The 24853-nt window shown below is 40.8% G+C and overlaps 2 protein-coding genes across 3 annotated transcripts; one reads left to right on the top strand and one right to left on the bottom strand.

Moving 5' to 3' along the window:
• The first annotated feature begins 10908 nt into the window (after positions 1-10908).
• Positions 10909-17871, top strand: LOC133424065 (aldo-keto reductase family 1 member B1-like). 2 transcript variants are annotated; one of them, XM_061714461.1, is made up of 11 exons: positions 10909-11036; positions 11794-11961; positions 12057-12173; positions 12619-12696; positions 14065-14187; positions 14736-14842; positions 15089-15170; positions 15279-15362; positions 15452-15534; positions 15637-15712; positions 17797-17871. In XM_061714461.1, the coding sequence occupies exons 1-10, from the start codon at positions 10971-10973 to the stop codon at positions 15677-15679; spliced, it is 951 nt and encodes a 316-aa protein (XP_061570445.1). In that variant the 5' UTR covers positions 10909-10970; the 3' UTR covers positions 15680-15712; positions 17797-17871. The 2 variants fall into 2 exon arrangements, with proteins under 2 accessions (XP_061570445.1, XP_061570444.1); XM_061714460.1 differs by having other exon boundaries at positions 15637-17871.
• LOC133424064 (aldo-keto reductase family 1 member B1-like) lies at positions 17118-21814 on the bottom strand. Its single transcript, XM_061714459.1, has 10 exons — positions 21682-21814; positions 21023-21190; positions 19574-19690; positions 19408-19485; positions 19165-19287; positions 18959-19065; positions 18773-18854; positions 18257-18340; positions 17542-17624; positions 17118-17457 (listed from the first exon to the last, which is right to left on the bottom strand). Exons 1-10 carry the CDS (start codon positions 21745-21747, stop codon positions 17415-17417), a joined length of 951 nt encoding a protein of 316 aa, XP_061570443.1. The 5' UTR covers positions 21748-21814; the 3' UTR covers positions 17118-17414.
• Positions 21815-24853: the final 3039 nt, after the last annotated feature.

Here is a 24853-nt window from a genome sequence, read left to right as displayed (position 1 = left end):
TGCAGAATGAGTCATCTCGCCGGTGACTCATTGTCTCGTGAGGTTTTTTTTTTTTTTTTTACACACGCTCCCCTCCAGACTCAGTCTGTCCACACGGTTTTCCCCCGTCCTGGCCTGACCCTGCACACGCACTGTTCAGAAAACAACATTCCCGTGATGTAAGATAAGGGAAGTTCTGAGTTTTCCTCACATTATTGTAAATAATATCAGATGACTAAGAATGAGGAAGTAGCTGAATGAGGAAGTTTTCCTGCTTTGTCATTCTGATCGCCCACAACTGCCACACAGTCAAAAACATGCCCACGCTGGAATATGATGTTGATGAAATTGTGCCGGGAAACAAAGGAGCCATCAGACTTAAAGCGACGTCCTTAAGATTTTTATTACACTTATATCTTCCTCTGCAAAGGAATTATCCTGGATACAGCTGAACAAAACAACAACCTGTTCAAAACACTGATTTCTCAATGAGAGGTCAATGTAAGTAATTATATTTTTAATGCAAAAGTAACAAGTAACATTTTGCTGTTGCAAGTACTGATTACCACCGTCAAGTCGGGCACAGATATGCATGTATATACTTAAATTTTGAAATTTTGCAGAAGCGTGCAAGCTGCTTTTGAATCATTTTTTAACACAATCTCATCACTGTGCAAAGAATTTACTGCAAAAATGTGGTTTTTCTGACCAAATCTATAAAATCTATAAACACTGTTTACAATCTACAGTAACTACTATAAATACATCCATGTGAGCTGGAAGTGTAGTAAAGGCGGAAAAAGAGAGTTCTGTAAGTCCCGGAGCATTCTCACCTGCAACCAACAAACTTCCTGTACGGTGGAGATGGGCTTCCTCTCCCATCATCACAAATTCCAGGAAGAAGAGGTTTTACGCATCAAGTCTGAGTGCATCACTCCTCAAATAGCTGGACTACTCTTTTTTTTTGCATTCTATTTTAAGCCTCTAAGGAGAAATGGTTCTTAAATTCTCAATTACCTGCCGTTTTGTTGTCCGTTGAGTATTGCTCTTCTTGGTCTCTCTGCGTCCTTCAAAAGGATCCAAGTTTACGTGCCTCCTGTGATGCCTCAAACATTTTTGGAAGCACGGCAAGTGAAAGGGCCCCAGATTTTAAACCAACTCGTGTTTCCTCTTTTCTGGCACCCAGGAGAGGGGTGCAAAGGGAAGCGTCAATGTCAACACCCCCTGTACCCGAGACAGAAATAAATCACAGATTCTGGCAAGTCATCGTGTGACATAATCCCCATCAATGAGTCAAATGGTTTAAAAGGCTACCAAAAAAGGACTTTAAAAGTCTTACTTTGGTGGGTTTTGTGTCTCGCTTTGAAGAATTTGTCTGGAAATTCTCAACAAATCTGAGGTACTTACCTGGTAAATTACAACAGATACTCCAGCTGATAATGCAGCTGCACTGTGTCGGCAAGGGCAATATCGAAAACAACGGCTTGACTTTCAAGAGTGGAGTGAATGCTGTTAATTTCATATTCTTGAGACAGTTTGTCCATAACTGATCAGCACTCCTTGAATTCTAAGAAGAAAACACACAAGTGTTTTTTTTTCTTGGTTTTTTTTTTTCTTGGTCAGCTTTGTGGAACGGTGGCATTTCCCTCCGAAGGGAAAAAAGGAGCTCCGACATCACATTCACGGTCACACTAATCTGCATAATGACAACGATGAACAAGCCATCAGGGGCGATTCGAGAGAAAAAGCCTCCAAATTCCCCTTCAGATGCGTGTTGATTGTGTTTGTTCGTGGCAGTTAGGTTGATGAGGGAGCAATATGGAGGAGGCTGGATGGACACTTGTTACGCGTTACCGTTAAAATAGCAGACGTCTCTCCAGGAGGAGCAAACAGCGAAGGCAGACCGAAATCAAGGCGTCTGCAAAAGCTCTTAGGGATGCAAATTCAAAAGCACTTCATTACTTTCTTTTTCCCTGCAATCTTGTGTCTGAGAGACTGAACTAAGTGGTTAATCAAGCCAAAAACTAAAGCGTGTCTAAAGGGGGCCAGAGAGGAGGCACCTCTTCTCAGAGACGAGCCCGACGCTGTGAGTGCATGAAGAATTTCCTACATTTAAGTGCAAAAACACATAATAATGTGCACATTTTCAATCCATAACTAATGAGAATTGCACACGCAGCTAAAATGCTGATGATCAACAACTGGAAAATTTGCAAAAAAAAACAAACGTGAAAAAAACAAAACCCTCAGAAGATCGTCTGAGGTTGACTTCACATTGAGACGCTACGCATACATTCTGTACCATCACCCAGACTGCTTGTCTGGACTCTCCTGGTGGTGACAGAAACTTCTCTTTCTTCTTTTACCCCAGCCTTAACACAATTTCAACGCCATGTGACCGTTCACACGCCAGCAGCAGCAGCAGCGGCAGCGGCAGCACAAGTCCTCCGTTTGTCTGAGGCTGGGTCCGTTAACAAAATATCCCAGCATGCAACCTGACGACTAAAGTCCCACCAAAACCGCCCTAACTGATTTAGAGCCATAAAAGTATTTCATTCACTATTAAATGTACTTGATGTTGTAATTCTGAACACGCAGTACTGTGCAAAAGTCCTATACAGTCACCTTTAGTCTTCTTTTCTTTTTTAAATCAATTCTTTTTTTTATCAGTGATTAAATTACCTTATTTATTTCTCAGTCTGGTTAAGTCAGAAACTGAAAAATCACTAATTTCATTAACGGTAGACCGATTGTTGTGACAGTTTTAAATGATAAGCATCAACATTAGAGAAACGCACAGCTGTGAAGACAATATGCAAACAAAATAAAAGCAGACGGCGCTATGTTCAAGATAAAGTGACTCTCCAGGTATTAAAGGAGTGCCCCATGCAATTATTTCAATTAGGACTTCACTCTTTATAGGTTTCAGAGCCAGATTTCTGTGTTTTAATGGCTGTGTATTAAAGAGAGTGAATGATAAAGCCTGAAGAAGTCCAACGTAGAGAGGGAACAACAAGCGCAGCCGGCTTTGTTGTTCTAAGCGCAAGCTCTTACGCAACAAAAGTGTATATTCAATACCATAGCAACTGCCTTCACGTGTAGCGGGAAAGACATGATGAGTTATTTTTGAGAACAGTCTGCAGGAGATGTTGTTTCCCTCTGAGTTTCTCATGTGCCCACGAGCACAGCGGTGTAATATTTGTTGATGTTGGCGTAACATGGACGGAGATCTGTTCAGATACTGAGCCGTAAAGTTAGTCTGGATACGAATTCACAGCGGCCACTTAAAATAACTTGAAACAGGAAAAGCTACAATTAAGAAAGATTTACTGAAAATTGAGTAATAGAAAACAGATATTGCTTTTTGAATTGTGGTTCAGTAGAAGCATAAAGATGAAATAAAATGATAATGAAACTGGCCTTGACATAAAGGACTTAATATTTGTTGCAAAACCATTTACCGGTAAGTTGATCGCTGCAATTAAGTGATTTCTGTATTTGGCCCATTTCTCCTGATCAAGCTGCTCCAAATGTTCCAGGTTTGAAGGGTTTCTTCCAGGAGATCGAAGACGTTCCCGCTGCGAGCCAACTGCTCCAACCAAGCACCTTCACCTGCGGCATGTTTGTTTGTCATTTTCTCTCTGATCTCCTTGGACGGCCCTCTCCTTTGCTTTCTATCCTCCATGTTCAGTGTGGTGAAAACCATAATAAAAAACAGCAAAGTGATGACTTTTCACCTTTTAAATAGTCAGACCGACTGACTTCAGGATTCAAGATACCTTTAATATTAATGCTAATAATATCTCATAAATGTAGTTTGTTTCTGCAGCATGACTGAGTGTAGCTGTAGTTTCTCATCCTAATCCCTGTCTGATTTCACATGGTGCCACATTTTCTGCCTCTCAAGTGGGTAGTACATCCATCCGTCCATCCATCCATTTCCTATACCCGCTTTATCCTTTGCAGGGTCACGGGTGTAGGTATTAGACCCTATCCCTAACCCTAACAACTGGAAGAAGAGAGAAGTAGAGTGAAGTGTCCTTCTCCACATCTAAAACATTGATGCTAAGAGCAGACCTGGCTGAAAAGAGTGCTTTATACCGTATCCGTGTGGTATATTTATGGAAGAATGGTGCAGATACTTGAGTAATATATCAAGGAATTATGTAATAGATGTCAGGGTCTGAAAGATGGTCAGCTCAGCACCTGGGGCCGTGCTGCTGTTATGTGAATGTGCTTGTGGTTTAGTATTTTCTTGATGAAATAATTCAGCACCTGTTGGGGATTGACTTGCTTTGAAGCCAGCCTCGAGTGCAGCTTCTCTTTTTTTTTCCCCCTCCACTCCCATATTGACTTTCTTCACTGAAAACTTCATCTGGAGGGGCGGCAAGAGTTGCCTCAGAACCTGTATGTCCTTCATCTTTCATGCTTCCCTGATACATATGAACTTATCATCTCATCTGCACGGATGCATCCCCATACCTTCTTAGATGTTATGTTTGGGAGCCGTGCACCTCCCCTCTTTAGTTTAGAGGATGTGCTCTTCATGATTTCCTCTGGGAATTTCATAAATCCTACTTCTCTAGGCTCCAGGATAGTTTTGAAGTCCACCCAAGTCCACTTTAAAAGGGGACATATAAAAAACATAACCTTTTCACTCAGTTTGGAGGAGCTTACAGGCCCATTTATGCTGGATGCAGATTAGATGGACCCTTTCATCCTCTCCTGAGTTGTTCATGTGAGTCATTTGGTCCGTTTTCAGGGCCGTCCCTTGGCGCAGCAATACCACGGGAAACCACGGGGGCAGTGTTGAGCACTATAGCTAACATGGGACCAGCTTGAGGAACAAACCAGAGAAGAAGAAGAGGATTTTGCCGTCCACATGCCGCAACGTATTTACTGATTGAGCAGATCGCCGTCTGCTGCACTGCCTCTTTTTATGTCTCTTTCTTAGAGCGTGCATCATCATGATCTCCTCCACCATCGCCATGTTTGCTGAAGCTGCTTCTTCTTCATCTTATTCTTCTTCTTCTGGTGTTTACGGGCGGTTGCAAACAACTCTGTAGTGGTGAAGTTCCGGTGTGGTATAGACCTTTTTTTCCCACCCTACTTAACGTGACCCAGTTCCTGGAGGTAACACAAAGCTGTAAAAACATCTTGCACACTCTCTGTAAGAAAGGGGTGGAGTCAAGGATCGGACAACACTCCCTATAACCAGCTGCTACGAGCAGGACAGTTAAGATGTGGTTGAAAAGGGAGCTATTGTCATGTATCTCTGTGGTATTTTGATATCAGAATCAGAAAGAAGTTTATTGCAAAGTAGTTTAACACACACAAAGGATTTGTTGTGGTGATTGGTGCAATACAAAAGAACAAATAATAATATGTGTCACAGACAGTTCATGAATGTTTTAGGAAACTCTGCCAACTTTTGAAAGAAAAAAGTACTTTCTTTTTTCAAAAAGAAAGTACCTAATATGTCTCCTGCCATATTGTACTTCCACAATCTTGAGTTAAAGAAAAAGAGGTGCAGTAATCCAAACCATAATTACAGCTGCCCAAACCTAACCAAAAGCTTGTAAATGCAAAACAAAGAATAATCATAGGCTTTGCTGGGATGTTACCTCGTGTCACGGCTCCATCTCAACACCCAACGCTGAGAAACATCCAGTTAATTCCCCTACAGTTTTCAGAGTACGTTAACCCTTTACCCTAGAGAAGTTTTGTGTTTTTTTGCACGATAAGCACAGACTAGCGCTGACAGATAAAATAACAAAGTGCTTTACATAATAAAAGTTTATCAGATGTGGTCCTGAGCTCGTGTAAGGGATCTGACTCAAACGCAGCAGCATTGCAGGGCCTGAAGAGCAGCCCAGCTTTTCAGCATTGTCCTTTGTGTACGGACTCAGAATGTTTTAATGACATTACATCCTGTAGACACCCAAATTCCTTTCAATTTCACACTCTGAAACCTTCTTCTTAACTATTTATACCGTGTTCCACAGAGAGGTGGATATTTCCCACTTTCATGTGTGGAAGACTCATTTTTACACCCTCGAGCCAATTACAAAACAAAGCAAACACTCAGATTTCCGTGGGGGTCGTATAAATCACTTTCAGTTTCAGCAAACATGATTTTTCAAGTTGTTGAACTAAATCTGTTGGACTGTCGAACAAGTTCAGATATCAGTGGAGTCACTCTGAATCGTACCTTTCAACTAAATGAACTCACATCAGCTCCAATGATCTCCCCCTCCTCCGAATAGATGTGATGCACCTGACAATAGACTATGATTTTCTTACGATGTAGGAGCGTCTCAGCCCCGGATCCCGTTATTGTTCAATAGCCGGAATGCGAGCGTGTGAGTGAACCCAGCACGAGCTGACGCTGGAAATTAGATTTACGGTGGAGGATATGACCCGGGGGCGCTGCGGCAGAAACAGAACGGGACGGCAGAGCCGAGTCCGATGGGGTGGAGGAGGAGGAGAGAAAAAGGCAAAAGAGAGTGGTGCAAATGCCAAGAAATGAAATGTGGTGTTTGATCTCCCCGGGATCGGTTACAGTGTTTCTTAGCGGTGGAGCGTCTGATGCTGAACCAATGAAAACTTGGGCACCGCCGTACACACAGTGTTCATTATGACCACACACATTATGACCTGTGTATTTAGTCGGGACACTGCAATCCTTCCTCTTTCCATCCATTTTACTATCATGTATTCCTTTGTTTTGCAAATTCTTTCAGAAACTGTCTTCTTGAGAAAAAAAAACAAGCCTGAAATCAAACTCTTTTCTCGTTGTCCTAAGTTACTCGGGGTCCTCTGTTTTATATAATAATAACAGCTTTTATTCCAATCTTATCGATGTCCTTGTGAAACGTTATCCATCTGCAGATGTCAAATAAGAGCCTCTGAAACGAAACCCCCCTTTTAGGTAGCGATTGTGTGTGGCTGCGTCTTCGTTTGGTTTACCTGTGGCTCTTTGATCCTGCCGGTGTGTGACGGTGTTTGATTCCTGGGGTACTTTGACAGTTTGGAGGTTGTCAAAAGGCCCTCCGGTGTCTGAAGTCAGATCAGAGGAGAGCGGGGCCTGAAAAGCAGGCGTCCAGCTGGGGGAAGATCAGAAGAGACACAAACTTTGGCGAGAGCCATTGTGAGGTACACAGTGGCTGCTGGTTCGCGTAACTTTTACCTTTTGTGTGTGTGTGTGTTTTTTTTGTTCCTTTCGTCTTCTTTTTATATGGCTGTCTTCTACCGCTCTTATCTTCAGCTCAGAATGTTGAATGGTTCCCTTAAAGGTCTGTGAGGTTTTTATCTGATTTTGCCAAAATAAGTCACCCTGTTTGTGTTCCCCCTTTGTGTGTTGAGCTTTAAGGCTGGTCTTTGCGTGCACGCCACGGCGCTGTACATCCCCTTTAGACATCATGCTGCAACAAAGTCCTCGTTATAATAATGAAATCCAGTGTCAAAAGAGTCTTGAGGTTAAGTTTACATCCTAATCAAACACTAGTCATTTTGAATAGATCGAACAGAAATGTGCTTCAGATTTTTGGAGACCTTAAGACAAGTAATCAGTAGTTGCAGCTGCTGTAAATATTAGCTATATTAGATCATGCATACAATTAGGTGGTTGCATTTCTTTGGAGCCACTGTTGTCGTTTGGGAAGCTCGTTTTGCAGACCTTTGGAAAGTGTAAGTGTGCCCTCTAGTGGTTAAAAAGAAGAACTGACAGCGAATGAAACCCAAAATGCAAAAAGAAAGGCTTTATTTTTTACATTCATGCATGGTTAAACAATTTGGGTCTGGGAAATGATCTAAATATCCTCAATCTATGAATAAGGCAGTGGTTCCCAACCTTTTTTCCTTGGAGCCCCCCCTTCTTGTGTCTTGGCCCCCCGACCCGTACGTACTAGGAGCAAAATTGTCTTTAATTAAAAAAAATTAACATTAATCATGTTTTTTTGAAACATTTCTCTTTGGTTTACTCTGTATACATATGACTTTGTTTTTCTCCAATGCCAGCAATGTATAAAATACGCAAAAAAGGACATAAAAAAAACATAAAAATATTTCTGAAAAATGTCTCTTTTAATATGAGACCAAATTTTTTTACATTTTTCCTTTAACAACCTGTCGGAGTGGATTAAATGTTGAGTAATGATATAATAATAAGGAATGAAATAATTTCCTGTGTTTGTCACTAGTGTATAAAAAAACACAAAAAATATTCAAGACATTCATAAATTATTCCTAACAATGTCTTATGAATGACTCATTCGCAAATATAATTTTTCCAACTGCATAATTTCAAAGCAGACAAAGTTTCGCGCCCCCCCAGAGATCTCTGGCGCCCCCCCAGGGGGGGCCCGGACCCTAGGTTGGGAGACACTGGAATGAGGTATATTGCAAAACAGTTCCTAAAATTTAATTTGGTTTAGAAACAGCAGCAAGTGCAAATATGCAAATATTCAATAAATACCATACCATATATGTTAAAAACATAAACAACAGAGTATTTATAGAAGCTTGAGATCAGACTGTGGAGGAAGTGGACCCCCACCCTGGACCAGCATCACATGACCTCCACCCTCCAGCGGTTAGGATGAGGTATCACTGAGAGCAAGGTTGTCCATAGAGTCTCGTGTTTCTGGTCTGGAGTGAAACACCACGTCGCTACAGCCTGCAGTCACACTCTGCTCTGCCTCCTGGGACACGGCCACCACTAATGGCACAAAAACTAATCTGGATCTGTTTGTGCGGAATTTGGTGGGACGGTGGCACCGCCTCGTAGGAAACAGATGGATCTCATCACGCAAGGATTAAAAAGGAAAAGCAACAGTAGTCAGAGATGATCAAGCCTAACCATATAACCAATTAAATTACAGCAAAGCCAGAAGATTTGTTTCTGTTTCCTTTCCAAGAGATGTTTAAATTAACAAGTAACATTAAATGAAAGAACTGACTCACTAAAAACCAAAACCGCCACATTAAACTTCATTCAAATGCTGCAAAGACTGCAAGATGTGTTACACTTTACTTGTTATCTTAGGCTCTGGAAAAGAAAAAAATAATTTTGACAGTAACATCTGATACTGTATTTTTTACATTATCAGTCATACACATTAGTTTTCAGTCTTGTTTTTTAATATGTACATTTTCTAGTCCCACAAATGTATGTAATTTGTGTTTCCATGAAGTTATAAAACTCCCTTTTCTTACAAAGTAAACCAGGCTGTGGCTTGTGAAACACCTTACACTTTATATTCAGCGAGTGACAGTGATGTAAGTTGAAAAATGTCCTTGAATGTGTCTGTTACTGAAGAGGCGTCTGATTGATTTTCTGGTGGACGAGAACTGCAGACGATGGGGGTTGAAAAAAATCACCCGGCGGTTTATTAGTGCAACTGAGCTGTAAACACTCGATGATCTTCCCGGAATACCAACAATGGCCTCGTTTTATTTACTCATTTGTTAATTAAGAATACAATCAAATTGGAATTTCCAAACTTAATAAAGTACTCAACGACACTCATTCTTTTCAAGTAATATTGGAGTAACCCTTGAACTAATCACATCTTGAACACCTACTTCATCCTGTTTGAGGTCACAAGGCTGGAGAGCATCCCAGCTGGTATCAGGTGAGGGACAAAAGCGCACTTGAGACAGGTTTTATTCTTAAAACTTTCCTGCTGGAACTGAAAATATGAATGCTCTGTGATACATTTGCACTTCTTCAGGACTCCAATCCTGACCTTATGCATCACATTAACGCACATCCCAGGTCACCTCATGTACATTTTTTTTTCCTACAGACTCATTACTCTGGCACTTTAGAACCAACTTGTTGTACATTTTTTCCTTTAATATTATTTGTTCTTTTGTATTGCATCAATCACCACAACACATTACTTGTGTGTGTTAAACTACTTGGTGATAAACGTATTTCTGATTCTGTTTCTGATTCTGCAGAAAATGAGTTGCCAGAAGAAAAAAGGGGGAAAAGAATCCGATTACATTCATTTGGAGGTCGAAAAAAATTCATTTTGAGGTAGAAAAAGCAGATGTAAAGATCTGATTATAAATATTTCTGCTGGTATATTTAAAGCGATTTAGGACTGAGCTTATATACCCAGATAGTGCCTGACCTGGCTCCAAGCATCCTGGTATCATCAGGTTTTGATGTCATGGGACGAGGAGACATTCCCTCAAGACACACTGAAAAAAGATGATCTTGTCGTATTCACCTTTCCTTTAACAATTTTAATCTATTGGGCAGATTGACCAACCGTTAGATTAAACATGCTTTTTTATTTGTTTAAGTAGAACACCACAGTAAAAAATATCTTGCTTGATCTACTTTGAAAAAATTAAGGCAACTTTTTCGCATGAGATTTTTATGTAGATCAAGAAAGACTAGTCTTTGTATAAACTACTTCATTTTTAGTATGTACAAAATTCATTTGCAAGTAAAGTCAACTTAATTTTGGTAAATTAAGTAAACTTAACACAATTAAGTTGACTGTACTTGCAAAATGCATTATTTACATACAACAAATTAAGCAGTTTATACAAAGACTAGTCTTTCTCGATCTACATAATAACCTCATGCAAAAAGTTTACTTATTTTTTTTAAGTAGATCAAGCACAGTATTTGTATCAGTGCACGTCACATCAACTCCTATCAATAACCTCGTTTATCCCCTGCTTTTTTGGCCATTGCACGAGTTAATTTTTCTTATACAATGATGATGTGCACGGAGTAAAGGCTGATTTATGGTTCCGCGTTACACCGACGCAGAGCCTACGCCGTAGGCTACGCCGTCGATTTAACGTGGAACCATAAATCAGGTGCTCGCAGCTCCTGTACAGGTCTGTTTTGTTCTGGGTCTGTTGCGCAACCGCTGCTCATAAGGCATCACTAATCGATCGCCGACCCATCGCTTTCTCCTCTCGACGCTCCACTTGGTGCTGCAGCTCGGATCTTCTCTCCAGAAATGGCAACAACTGTGAAACTTAACACCGGCGCCCCCATGCCCATTGTGGGTTTAGGGACGTGGAAGGTAGGTTAAACTTAATAAACTATGTTATACTACCTCGCTTTACCTTTTGATAGTTCATATGTTAAATAAGCCAGTTATGCACCGCGACGGAGCGGAGACGAACCTGCAAATGTGGTGAGAACTAACTTTATGGGAAAAATCTGCACACATTTCAACAGAAATACTGTATAATTCGCATTTAACGTAACATTATGCGAATATATATATCCATTTGGAGCCCAGCTAGAGTCGTCTGGCTCCGACTGTAGCTGATACTGATCTCCACGTTGGTGTCAAAGCTGCAACACAGACAGTTGCTGCAAGTTCCTTTTCTTTCATTGTGTCACCCACTAAACTGAGTAAAGATATAGTTTAAGGTGTTGCGAGGCTTCGACTGTTATTTCACGAAACGAAAGGCGGATTTGCATTACCAGCATTCGAGTTTCTCTTTAAAAATGAAAAAAAAAACTGTTTGATTTGAGTTTCTGTGTAGTTGGTGTAACATCAAAATACCCAGTTCACATGAGTGTGGTGGGAAGATATTGGCAGATTTTAATCACAAAGGAAACCTTCACAACTTTCTGTGCCCCTTTTCCAAACAGCTAGTAAAAAAAAAAAAGAAAAGCCAAAAAAAGGATGATCTTATCATGAAAGTAACATTGCTGTGCAGCTTGTGTTTGTGTTCATCAGAAGCATATTGACATAGATCGCTGCTCACAGGTCAGCTTTGATATTAGGTGAACATTTGCAGGTGAAACTACTCATGCTTGTCTTTTAGTCACCACCTGGGAAGGTCACGGAGGCGGTGAAAGCAGCCATTTCAGCCGGGTACAGGCACATCGACGGGGCGTACGTCTACCAGAACGAGGCCGAGGTGGGCGAGGGCGTGCAGGCCATGATCAAGGACGGCGTGGTCAAGAGAGAAGAGCTTTTCATCGTCAGCAAGGTGCGCTATTCTGTGGTTTGATGTCTCCCGCATACTTTGTGCATTGCTGTCCTCTTAGGCTAAAACACTGGCGTCTGTGTCCTCTCCTTTCATAGCTGTGGTGCACTTTCCATGAGAAGTCCACGGTGAGGCAGGCCTGTGAGAAGACTCTCAGCGATCTTAAACTGGACTACCTGGACCTTTATCTTGTGCACTGGCCCATGGGTTTCAAGGTAGGAACCACCTTTTGTCCTTTTTTTTTATCATTCTTGTGGAATCTTGTGGTGGCAAAAATTGTTTAAAAATGAATGTCAGGACACCTCAGCTGTCTTTCTGAAGTTTTAATGAAAAGAGGAAAAATGTACATTCAGAATGGAGGGTCACACAAAATACCCATCTGATCAGATGAACCGTCAGTCCAAATGCCCTCCTGATGTGATCCTATCTTATTGTCTCAGTCAGGCTGAGAACAAGACAAAACATACGTATCACCCTGACAACCGTACTGTGTCAAAGGCGCATGACCTCGGCAAGGAATGTTCACTTGAAACAGGATCTGTGATCAGAATTTATATGTTATACCAAAATTTCCCATTACAATCTCTGTGTCTGTGAGAGCAACTCTGCTACCAGTGAGTAGTTCTTTGAGCCTGAAGGTTATCAAACTTGTTGTTGCAGGCTGGCAGCGAGCTCTTTCCTTTGGACAGTAATGGAGAGACAATCACTGATGATACTCACTTCCTGCAGACATGGGAGGTAAGTTATGAGGCATAAGAATGAAACTATTCAAACTGCAAGTTTTTTTTTGTCAAAATAAGTTTTCCTGATATGAACAAGTAAGAATATTCAACATGCGGTCCCAAATCCTTCAGAATATAATGGAAACTATTCAGACCCTATACAGTTTTCAACCTCTAATTTTATTTTTGATTCATTTTAAAATATTTATTTTTATCAGTTTATAAATGGAGCGCCTGTTTAATCACTTATGTTGGTGACATAACTCATTAAATAAACAATCGGCTGTTTCTTCTTTTAGAAAATGAACCACGGGGATCAAATTTCCTGAGCTAAAACGTTCTTGCAGACATGTCCCCATTTTTCTCTGGTGCATGGCCCGGGCCACCAGACCCTACATACTGTAAGCGTCGTTATTATAAGTCATTGTTTATATAACATAACATATGCCAGGTTCAGCTCCTGGTGATAACAACATAATTCAGCTTAGTTAATCCTCTCCAATCAAGATCACGCAAACTGTTCGAATGCAAACTGTCGACGTGTAAACATTTGTGATTGGATGAGGAAATGACTAAAGTTGACGGAACAGAAGTAAAGATGGAACAAAAAGTGTAATGCTCAGTGGAAATGTTCCCTAAAGTTCTCAGGATCTCTGGCTGGAGTAAATTTCGATGGGTGCTGGCCAGTTTTTCAATCTGCTCTAAAAATCCCCGTGCTGCCTAGTTGTTTATTGTGGACTGCTCAGACAAAGATGAATCGAATCCATTCAGACCGGTTTCAAACACTGACGTTTTTTGAAGGAAAAAAGAAAGCCTTAGGGTTGGTCTAAGCCTTGTGTTTTCACTGTAAATGGGATTCCTCATACTTGTGACTCTGTTAGGGCATAAAGAAAGAATCTGAGTATCCATTATAACTCTGAGACACGTCTATGGTAATATTTTAAAGCTGTGACTCTTTTTCTCACAGAAATTCTTCATACTGTTATCGGTTTTGTGATATTCTGCAGTCATAAATAATAATAATAATGATGATAATAATAATAATATTGGCTTCACTATATCATTAATGAGCTCTAAGTCACACATCTATAAGCTTTTTGTTCAGTGCTTATAAAGCCCTTTTATTGGAAATGCACGGTCATGTGTATGTAACCAAAAGTGGAAAAGGTGTTATAAGAGAGAAGAGGAGGAGTGAAGACAAAATGTTCTTGAGGAATCTTTAGTTAGAAAAGGGGAACCTAAAGTGCACAATCACCATGATGGCAGCAGAGCGGAGTGGCGGGGAGGGTGGGTGGCGCTGCGTGGATTCACAGATTTATTATCAACACGTGGGCGGCTCTGCAGGCGGCACGTTAAAGGCGTTTCTTACGATCCATTTTCTCAGGGGATGGAGGCGCTGGTGGATGCTGGTCTGGTCAAAGCTATCGGCATCTCCAACTTCAACAAGGAGCAGATTGAAGCGCTTCTCAATAAGCCGGGCCTGAAACACAAGCCTGCCAACAACCAGGTACCCAACGCTGGAAAGCAGCTTTAGTAAAAGACAACAGGTAGAAGTTGCTGTGGAACTGACATGTTAGATTCAAGAGTATTGCACCGCGGCAAAGCAGATGCATTTCAAGCTTGAGGCTCTCAAAGGGCAAGAGGCTGTAATATTATTATCTGTCTCTTCCAATCCGCTCTGGGATCCTGAGACGCCGTAATTTGTAATGGGCCACAGCAGTTTGCCTTCAGGCTACACCAATTCAACGAGTTGACCTTCTATTTTTGTTCTTCTCGAATGCCATTTTTCACCATCAGTGTCCTACTTTGTCTTGTTGGTTTTTGAAATAAAATTAAAGCACAATCCTCCTCCTGCCCTTTTTATATCGTATTTTCTCTACAGAATAATGACATTTCATATACTGAAAGTAAATTAATATCCTGAAATGATCCCAAGTACTTTTAGGGAGTTTTTATAAAATATATGCTCTTTTAGAAAAGCAGTGAATGATCATTTCAAGTGTCATCTATTTTTAAGTAATTCCATGACATGATAAGAGGTTTTTTCCTTGCAAGGTGGAGTGCCACCCGTACCTGAGCCAGGAGAAGCTGATCAACTACTGCCACTCTCAGGGCATCTCGGTGACGGCTTACAGCCCCCTCGGGTCCCCTGATAGACCCTGGTTAGTAAGTAATCGTAACGGTATCAAAATAATAGAAGAATAGTCTTATTTCACTGTATATGGAAGATTCACCATGTGACTGTTGTTCCTCTTTGTTTAGTTTATAACTCTGTGCAATTTATCCTCACTGGATTCATGTTGCAGAATTTGTTTTCTTTTTCAGTGAATGAAAATAGTTTCATGCTGCCATAAATCATTGTTCACCTGACAGAAGGAAAATGCTTTAATGATGTATTTCAACCACAGGGCTAAACCAGAAGACCCCTCCCTTCTGGAGGATCCCACCATTAAAGCCATCGCTGAGAAGCACAAGAAGACGTCTGCTCAGGTTCACCACTTGCACCCCCGTCAAAAAAACCAATGCTCTTCTTTTGTTCATGCATGCGTCAGAAACGTTAAAACGGCTGCAGAATAATCATACCCTGTCACCTCCAAGGTCCTGATCCGTTTCCACATCCAGAGAAACGTGATCGTGATCCCCAAGTCCATCACACCACATCGCATTCAGGAGAACTTCCAGGTAAACAGCCGAGCGGTTTCTTCCTTTACTCCAGCCTTTATGTGCTGCGTTTGGGTCCTGCTTTAAAACTCTTGTTTGATTAACTGCAGGTGTTCGACTTTGAATTATCTGAGGAGGAAATGAAGACTATATTGGGATTCAACAGGAACTGGAGAGCCTGTCCCATGCAATGGTGAGAGTGTGAGGTTGTGTTACCAGCACGGTGAACCTGCTGTATTTTTGACATTAACTCTGCGTATTTCTCCATCTCTTATTATTTTTTTTTACCTTTTAGGGCCTTAAAACACAAGGACTACCCTTTCAACGCTGAATTCTGAAGTGAAATTGGCTGACGTTCCCCAGGCGTGGCAGTGAGCTACTCTTCCCTCTACACTTGCTTGCTTTCATGTCCTTTATTTGGGCCGTCAACTATGGTTTTACTTTTTCTTCTAATACTTCTTTCATGGAAAATGGCACCTTATTTTGTTTGTTGGAAAGTTATGTTCAATTTGAAATTTTCAAACGTAGTAACTCTTGATAAAATGTAATGGTGTTAATTAAATCAAGCACACCATTTTTTTTTACCTTTTTATCTTTGTTTACATGCATTTTCATCTGCATTAAGTTCTACTATTTTTGTCAATTTTGTTACTGAAGTACAAAAATATCTATCGTATTCATGAAAAGAAAAAGTTACTTGACCTAAAGATGGCGATGAGAATAGCCCTTTGTATTATCATGTGACGGAGGAAAAAAGAGATGCACTCCTCCTTTCAAAGTATTTTTTCTCTTACAATTCATGTAAAAGCAGCTTGTAACCTTCTCATCTCCGACGAAGTTTGTAAAGTTTAAAGCACTTATGTCCAAGGCAGAACATGCAGTGTGTAAACTTGCCTTTAGTTAGGATGAGTCATATGTGGTGTTTTCTAGTCATGTGTATCAGCCTGTTACAAAATCCCTGCCTCCACTTCCTGTGTCACCTCCATTTGTAAAAGAATTACAATAAAGTCTTGTGGGAGATATATGATGCAAATTGACACTTAAGTCCCCTGAACTGAAAAAAGAAGAAGCTAATCTGGAGTTGAGGCTTGTTAAGGTGTGTTTCTTTGAGACGCCACAAGAGGGCTGAGAACACTGGGAAAAGATGATGGGTGAGGCGGTGTCTTCTACCAACCACAAGAGCCTCGTATAAAAGATTAAGATGTTGATGTTTGATACTGAACAAACCTTAATCAGTGATTGGCAGGAAGTTAATGCTGCCAACAAAGTCAGGCACTTGAGAAAGTAGGAAGGTTTAAAACAAATCTGAGGAGACAGCCTGTAACAAACGTGTCGGTCAAAAGAACAAAATCAACCCAATATACACACACTGAGTTTATTCAAACAGCAAATCATAAACTTTTACAAATTGAAGTGCAACAAAGACATTCACAAAGTGGATTCCAGATGTGAGTATAAAAATATCTTAAACAAAAAAAGGCCAACAAAGAGCCAATTGTTCCTGCTGAGGCTTATTTCTACTGCAGTGTCTTTACTCCCACTGAACATTGGTGACTTTTCACCACCAGCTTACGTGATTGCTGCTGCACAAGTAACAAATAAGTTTGACTGGTTTATGTATTGTTAAAAAGAAGACACCCTGAGGCAGCTCTGCAAATCTGCCGTGTCCATTGTCCCATCATTTAATTTAGTCATAAGAAGTAAAACACAGTTAGAACCAGGAACCTTCTTGATGAGAGCCAGTGATTATCAATGTGTCACATGCTGGAGGAGCGATTTTTACATTTCTAATGAAGCGTATCCTGAGTCCCTCCAAAACGTCTGAGACAACAAGCATCTTTGCATTTATAGCGTATGCTATTAAGTCAAATTTCTTATGTAAACTAGACAGATAGTTACTGTATTTCCTAACAAATAGGAGCTACAAAAGCTGTTTATCTCCTTTGGAGTGAGTTTACTAAATTCTTAAGTTCAGGACAGGCAAGAATAATTTGAGATCTGTTTCAATAGGGACATTAATCAGGTAATCATGTCATCAGATTTGTGTATTTAGTGTAAATTCAAGCTGATTAGTTAGTATTCCGTATTAAAGGGGTAATCCTTGTGATTTGATGCCCTGTTTTAAAAAAAGGAAATATTTATTAGAATAGAGGGTTTACTGGAAGATGTAATCATTTCATATCGCTTCATTCATACTTACCACGGTGCTGCAAAGCCTCTCCAGTTCTTGTTCAATTTCAGGATGGTTTTCATGTCCTCTTCTTTTAACTCAAAGTCAAACAGCTGAAACAGAAGAAAAAAAAATATTGTTGGAAAACCGGAGATAAACTGCAGAAACTAGGAGAGCTAGTTCAGGTCCAGGACGTACCTGTATGGTGATTAAACTGATTAAAGATACTTCATGTTTACTCTTTTCTAATTCATTCCATTTGTTTTTTTATTCACTCCATTTCAGGTCTGTAAGGGGACCACAACCAATTTGGGGCGAGTATGTAATCAAGTTTCCAATAAAGGTGTTATTGCAGCTGTTGACTGTTGTCTGTTTGGTACGAAAGAAAAGGCTCTATCTCTATTTTGTCAATTAATGAAGGAATTTTTTTTTTTGTTTTTTTCAAAATTCCTGAAATGCAGAAAATATCTTGTATTTATTCCATTTGAATGAAATAATTAGAGATACATTAATAACTTTTGGAAAATGATGGACTCCGCTCTTAACACAATCACTTCATGGGCAATTTACAAATCCTCAATCAATCAGACTTACTATGTTTGTGGACCCCAAACCCAAAACAGCACCGGTAGAACCTGAGAACTCCACACAGCAAGGCCCCTTGCAGGACTAGAACTAGGAACCGTCTGGCTCTGAGACAACAGCCAACAACAACCCAGTATCTGAAAGGTGGCGATAGTTGTACCTGGATGTTTTCCTTGATGCGGTGGGGAGTTACAGACTTGGCGATGACGACCACATTCCTCTGGGTGTGGAACTTCATGAGAACCTGGCATGAAGATACGAGGAAATCATTTAGTCCGTCATGAGCATCGCTGCACCATCACGTTTGAGTTGGTGCACCACAATATTGTAAGCTTTAATATCCCACCATCAGGTTTTCTTCTGATGTCTTGTAAAATGGCATGTGAGCACTAGTTTCCTTGCATTGATTCAACAATTTTCAGGGCTTTCTGACATGCACCTACTGACCACAATGCATCACTTCAACACAAAACCTACTTCACTTGATTGTAATGATGCTTTGGGCTGGTAGGTCATCTATCTATCTATCTATCTATCTATCTATCTATCTATCTATCGTGGGAATTCAATTTGTTACTTTTAATCATTATCTTTACATTAAATCATGAAGTTAATCTAAATTGAAAATTTAAAGAAAAGAAACTCATTTTGAAGTAGATCTTGTTTGCCGTCTAACCTGAGCTGGAGTCTTGTTGTACTTTGTTGCAATGGCCTTGATCGTAGGTTCCTCTAGCAGAGACGGGTCGTCTGCGGAAGCCCTTTTAAAAAACCACAAATGATGAGAATGAATGGTTGTTCATGATTTTGTGATATAACGCTTTTTCTGTGAGCTGCATGGACGATAAGTTGCACGTCCTCTCACCAGGGTCTGTCAGGAGATCCCAAAGGGGCGTACGCCGTCACCAAGATGCCCTTTGAGTGGCAATAGTCGATGAGCTTCTCTTGGGTGAGGTACGGATGGCACTCAATCTAAACAAAAACCCAAATAACATTAGACTATTCATTTAAATGTTTTTTTGTTTTTCTTTTCAATACATTATTCTTAAAAATGGAAATCTTGTTTTCCACCTGGTTGTTGACTGGCTTGTGCTTGAGGCCGGGTTTGTTAAGGATGGCCTCAATCTGGTCTTTGTTGAAGTTGGAGACGCCGATGGCTTTGACCAACCCATCGTCCACCAGCTTCTCCATAGCCTTTTAGACAAAATGCACGTCAGTGACATTGAAGATGTGGTTTTCACAAGATTTGACAACAGCCTGCATGTCAGAGTTTAGTTAGATGTAACTGCAAGGAGGTTCAGTTGCTTCAGGTACCTCCCAAGTGTCCACGAAGCAGCTGTCATCAGGAATGTTTTGTTTGTTCTCATCTACCGGAAAAAGCTCATCCCCAGGCTGCAAGAGCAAGATAAGTCTCAAACTCAGATAACAAAGATGGATCGAACGTTTTTCTATATCTGTTTTCTGTGGTCTGTGGACTGACCTTCATCCCTACTGGGAAGTGCATGAGGTAAAGGTCCAGGTAGTCCAGCTTCAGATCCTTGAGCGTCTTCTCACATGCTGACCTCACCAGGGATGGAACGTGGAAGGTGCACCATAACTAGAGAACGGATAAAAGCCTATTAACAAACTCATCGCGTCTGTGTTTCCAGTGGTGAGGATAGCATTGGCCTCTTTTCCACAGTCTTGGTGGTTTGTCTGGAACTGCTGTTACCCTGGGGTAAAAAATAATGAAACCGGGTCCAATTGAATTGACACCAGCAGGGTTCCATAAAATGTTGGAGCCAGCGTAAAGGCTGTGAATAACTGATCAACGTTTGATGAAGGGGAGCCAAACCCAAAGTAAACAGGTTTAAGTGCACAACTAATATATTTTATGACCCTTCAAAGGCAATACTCATGTGACTCCACTTGGTGTTACGTAACATTACTACAGTGTTACCTTCCTGAACGTAATGAAAGCAAATTTTCTGAACTTTCAGATAAAAGTGCTTTAAAAGAAATCTGTAAAAACTACAAAAAATGGGTCCCTTTAATGTATTTATCATTTGTTTTACTTGTGTTTTAAAATCCCTAATGAACTTAAAGGGGGTTTCTCTTGCTTTAACATATATAAAGTGGTCTCCCCTCAGCCTGCCAACTCAGAGAAGGAGGAAAGCAACCAAATTCTGCAGTGTCTGTACAGCCGCCCGGATGAGCCGTCCAGTGTGATGTGGCTTCTACAAGCTGTTCAGATTCTACGCATTTTCGTTACGTAACCAAAATGCAAACCACGTCCACAACTATAAAACTGTGTAACTGCATGTGAGCGTCCCACTATCGCACTGCGTGACATCTGACGCTCTCTGTCCATCTCCCTCTAGCCAGTTTCCACTTTATTGAAGTTTTTGTAGTGAAATGAGGAGGAATCATAGAGATAACTTCTCATTTCAACTAACTGGATCAGCCGTTCCTCATCCTTGACTGTTTCCTACAGCACTTTCAACCGGCTTTCAACGCGAGAGACAGGAAGAAAATAGAAGCAGGGCATCGCGCCGCGCCGCACTGCGTCGCTGCGGCCAGTTTGGACAGTCCAATAGAAAATAAAGCAAATGGATGGATGGAAATGATTTTGTCGCTGACGCTCGCTCGCATCGCATGCAGTTAGGACACAGTGTAACTCCGCCGGCCGGAGCTTCCGCCATTTTTTCGTAGCGGTGTATCGCGTCATTCAGGCAGCCAATCAGCACAGAGCCTCATTATCATAGCCCCGCCCACTCAGAATCCCGCATAGATAATGAGGTTAGAGAATGGGAAGATAAAGACATGGCTTAGAGGCTGAATTTCTAATTTATTTAGCAAAAACAATCAAAAGCTTGTTTTTAAGACATCTAAGGCCTGTTTAAAATAGTTATTAGATGCCATAATAGGTCCCCTTTAATCTTTTGCATACCTTATTGACGATGAACAAATCCTCCCTCTTCACCACTCCTTGGTCAATCATAGCACGGATTCCTGCACCAACTTCTTCCTCATTCTGGTACACGAAAGCACCATCTATGTGCCTGTATCCAGAGCTTATTGCCACCTTCACAGCTTCAACGATCTTTCCAGTTTCTGTCTGCAGGGTTGATACAAACACAAGAGAAATGCAGATATGCAGGCAGCAGTATAGACCTGTGGTTCATTGATATTTGCTCTGGTTCCACAAAAATGGAGTTACAACCACTTTCTGAAAAAGTTGGGCTGTCTAAAATATAAATCAAACAAGGCAATGATTTGCAAATTATTCCAATGTTACAACAGGTAAAAGTGTACAGCTGCACACTTTATTAAGCGTAAGTTTAAAAGATTTGTAACATCTTCCAGTGATGCTGTGAGCAGACGGAGATCAACATACATTAAAATCTACACGTTTACCCTCTTTCAGCAGACAATATTTATATAAATGTTAATGCACACTGAACATGTGTAATCGTACTGCTGTTGTACTACTTTGGACTGAGTCAGCAAAAAAGTGCATGAGTAGGGCGCACTGTACAGATTACTGTACAACTGAAAGGCTAGTAAGATTAATTTAACAAAAGGAGCGTTAAGAGGAAAGAGCCTTACCCTCCATGTGCCCAGACCCACCACAGGCATCTTGGCTCCATTTTTGAGTGTAACTGCAGGAATCATCTTGTTTCTCAGTGAAGCCCAGTTACTCTTCAAACAGGTTAAAGCACTAGACGAAGAAACAGGCAGACTTTTATTTGCCACAGAGGTGGGAGGGGCTGAGACCGTGACTTTTGCCTTCCATGCCATTTCAACATCACTTAGAATTTCCATAGGAAGTCACTCACAGTCACACGAATGCTCGATGCAGTGTGAAATTTGGGGAAAAGGATAAGTAATGTCTTCATACATTGCAGGCAAAATTAGGCAAAGAAAAATAATTGGATGGATCATCTGTTTCATAACAAGAAAAATGTTGTTTTTTTTTTCTAATTTAAAGCACCCCCGGGGCTTGTGTTTACACTGTGAATTCAAAATTCCATTCTTCCTACAACAAAGCAAATGAATAACTCTTCTGACGGAGTGGTATGATTAAGCAGAAAAGTGGAGAGTCATTACATAGTAATTAGGTAGATATGATCGGTTAGGATATGGCATGGGCTAATTATTAACATTGATGACCGTTGAGCCGCTCGGTGGCGCAGTGGGTTAAGCAGCGGCTCATATACTGAGACTACAGTCCTCCTCCTGCAGCGGTCGCGGGTTCGAATCCAGCCTGCGCACCTTTGCTGCGTGTCTTCCCCGTTCTCTCTCTACCCCTTTCCAGTCTGCATCTCCAATAAAGGGCCACTAGAGCCCAAAAAAATGTTAAAAAGAAAAAAAAAAACAATGATGACCATTGTCTGATCGGAGGTGCATAAGTTGAAACCAGATGTTTACATAAGTCCACCTTTATTTCTTGCTCGTGTGACATTAAATAAGACTAAACTTTTCCTTTTTTAGCTCAATTAGGGTTCCCAAAATTATTTTTATTTCCTAAATGCAAATAAAAATTAAAGCTGCAAGCAGCGATGAACGGGCCCTCGCACCCTTGTGCACGTTCAGGCTGCAGTGGAAGCGCTTGCAGGACTTGCATGTAGATTCTTCAGGCTTGGACATTTAGCGCATGACACCAGCCACGACTTTCTATATCAAACTATTCAAAAGTTATGGCAGAAAATAGGAACTATCAAATATGGACCAATCAGATGAAGGGGGGGCGCGCTTTTTGGCGTCTATCGTCGCCACGGTAACGCTTTTGACTGAGAAAAGTAATGCGCATCGTCGCAGGATCGAGACGCACATTTTGATGTATAACACACCTGGGTGCACGTTACGGTTCGGGTGCCGAAGAAATGGCATAAATTGCACCAAAATTACATGATTAATTCAAAATGGCAGACTTCCTGTTCGGTTTCGGCCATGGCGCCAAGAGACTTTTCTTTAAGTTGCGCCATGATGCAGGTGTGTACCGATTTTCGTGAATGTACGTCAAACTGTATTGTGGGGCTTGAGGCACAAAGTTTTCTAGGGGGCGCTGTTGAGCCATTATTTTTCTCCTGCCTGGCCCTAATGCTCTTCCGTATTAAAATCACGATGCCTGGTAAACAAACCTTTTTGTGGTGGTTTGAGGTGGACGACTCTGCAGGCAGTAGCCCTGTGAACTGTGCACCCGAGTGTAATGAGGAGCCCCAGCAGGCCGGCATACAAGGCCCCAGCTTTTTTTTTTTTTTTTTTTCTAGGGGGCACTGTTGAGCCATTTTGACACGCCCATTAATGCAAACCATTAAATATCAAAAAATACCAAAAAGGCCCTCATTTTGTCGGAAAAAGGAGGGAAATAAAAATTCCTACAGATACAATAGGGCCTTCACATTGTCAGTGATCGGGCCCTAATAATAAAAGAGGGATAATAAAAGAGATCATTTCTTTGTTTTCTTTTTTTTAAATTCAAAATCAGAAGTTTACATACATTTCTTTATTATTTGGTACTATTTGGCATTCCTCCTGGCAAAATTGGTGTAACTGAGTCAGGTTTGAAGGCCGGTTTTCAGCTCTGCTCATAAACTTTCTAAAGAATTGAGATCAGGGCAATGTGATGACCACCCCAACTCCCACTCCAGGGCACGTTTCCAAAATGTAAGTTCCTTGTCCCTGTGTGTATTTGTAAACTGTAATCTATCTTTTTCTGTGTTGCTTTTGGAGTAATGTCATGTCATGACAGGACTTGTTTCAATGTGGACAATAACACCCTCATACTAGCATCGTGACAAGATCGTGAGATGCACATTTTTCACCAAGGCGTGTTCATATCTGGGGCACACAACTCCGTCCCGAGTGTTACAGTTGCTGGACATTCTTGTGTTGTTTATACTTGTGTATACTTTTTCGAACAAATGAATGTGGCTCCTTAACACACAATGAATTTGTACTCAAGGATGAGCCAGACGTGGAGATCTACAATTCTATTCCTGATTGGCTGATTTCTTTTGATTTTCTATCATGTCACATGAGGAAAGATTGGTATTTTCATGTGAGCTTTTTATTAATTCAAAGACAGTTAATAAACCTATGAGAAGCTTTTACAAGCATAAACTCTCTCTCTCTCATTATCCTGACATCTAGCTAAAAACAATCACTTTGGTAATCCTAACTGACCTAAAACAGGGACAGTTTAGTCTGATTTAATGTCAGACAGTGAGAAAAAAAGGTTTTGAACGCAACATAAGTAAAATTCAGGCTTCAACTATGGGGAAACATAACTGTGGCGGTGGGTTATGGGTCAGCTCAGATGCAGGGTCCGTTGATAAGAATAAAAGTCACATATGTGTTTGAAAACGTAATCAATTTAAAGTTGTGTGTTTTAACTTTGCATCTAATTACTAATGCATTAAAAAACGTTTTTGGTTCTATAAAAGGGAATGCTAAGCAGCTAAGGTTAATGCATGTAATGTTTGGCTAATGAATATAACTCCTGTTTAGGAACCGTGTGCAACAGGTCAGAATGTTTTAGCAGTTGTTTAATGCAGATAACCACAAAGATGTGGCCTTAATGAAAATAACTCCCTGTATAACAGAGAAAAACAACTCGTCTCAAGGTTTTCAACGGGAACGGAAGGTTTCATTGAAGGGAGGAAAAGGGACTGCTACTGTGAGTGTATGGCACCGGTTGTTAGGGTTTTGTCTGGGTTATACGTTTATGTGCTTCCCACTCCGCGCTCGGACACGACTCAGGCGGATCGGGAAGCTG

This window comes from Cololabis saira, chromosome 23, assembly GCF_033807715.1.
Source record: "Cololabis saira isolate AMF1-May2022 chromosome 23, fColSai1.1, whole genome shotgun sequence".
Classification (NCBI taxonomy): Eukaryota; Metazoa; Chordata; class Actinopteri; order Beloniformes; family Belonidae; genus Cololabis; species Cololabis saira.
Note: the sequence above shows the minus strand (reverse complement) of the source record. Positions and strands in the feature narration are given on the sequence as shown.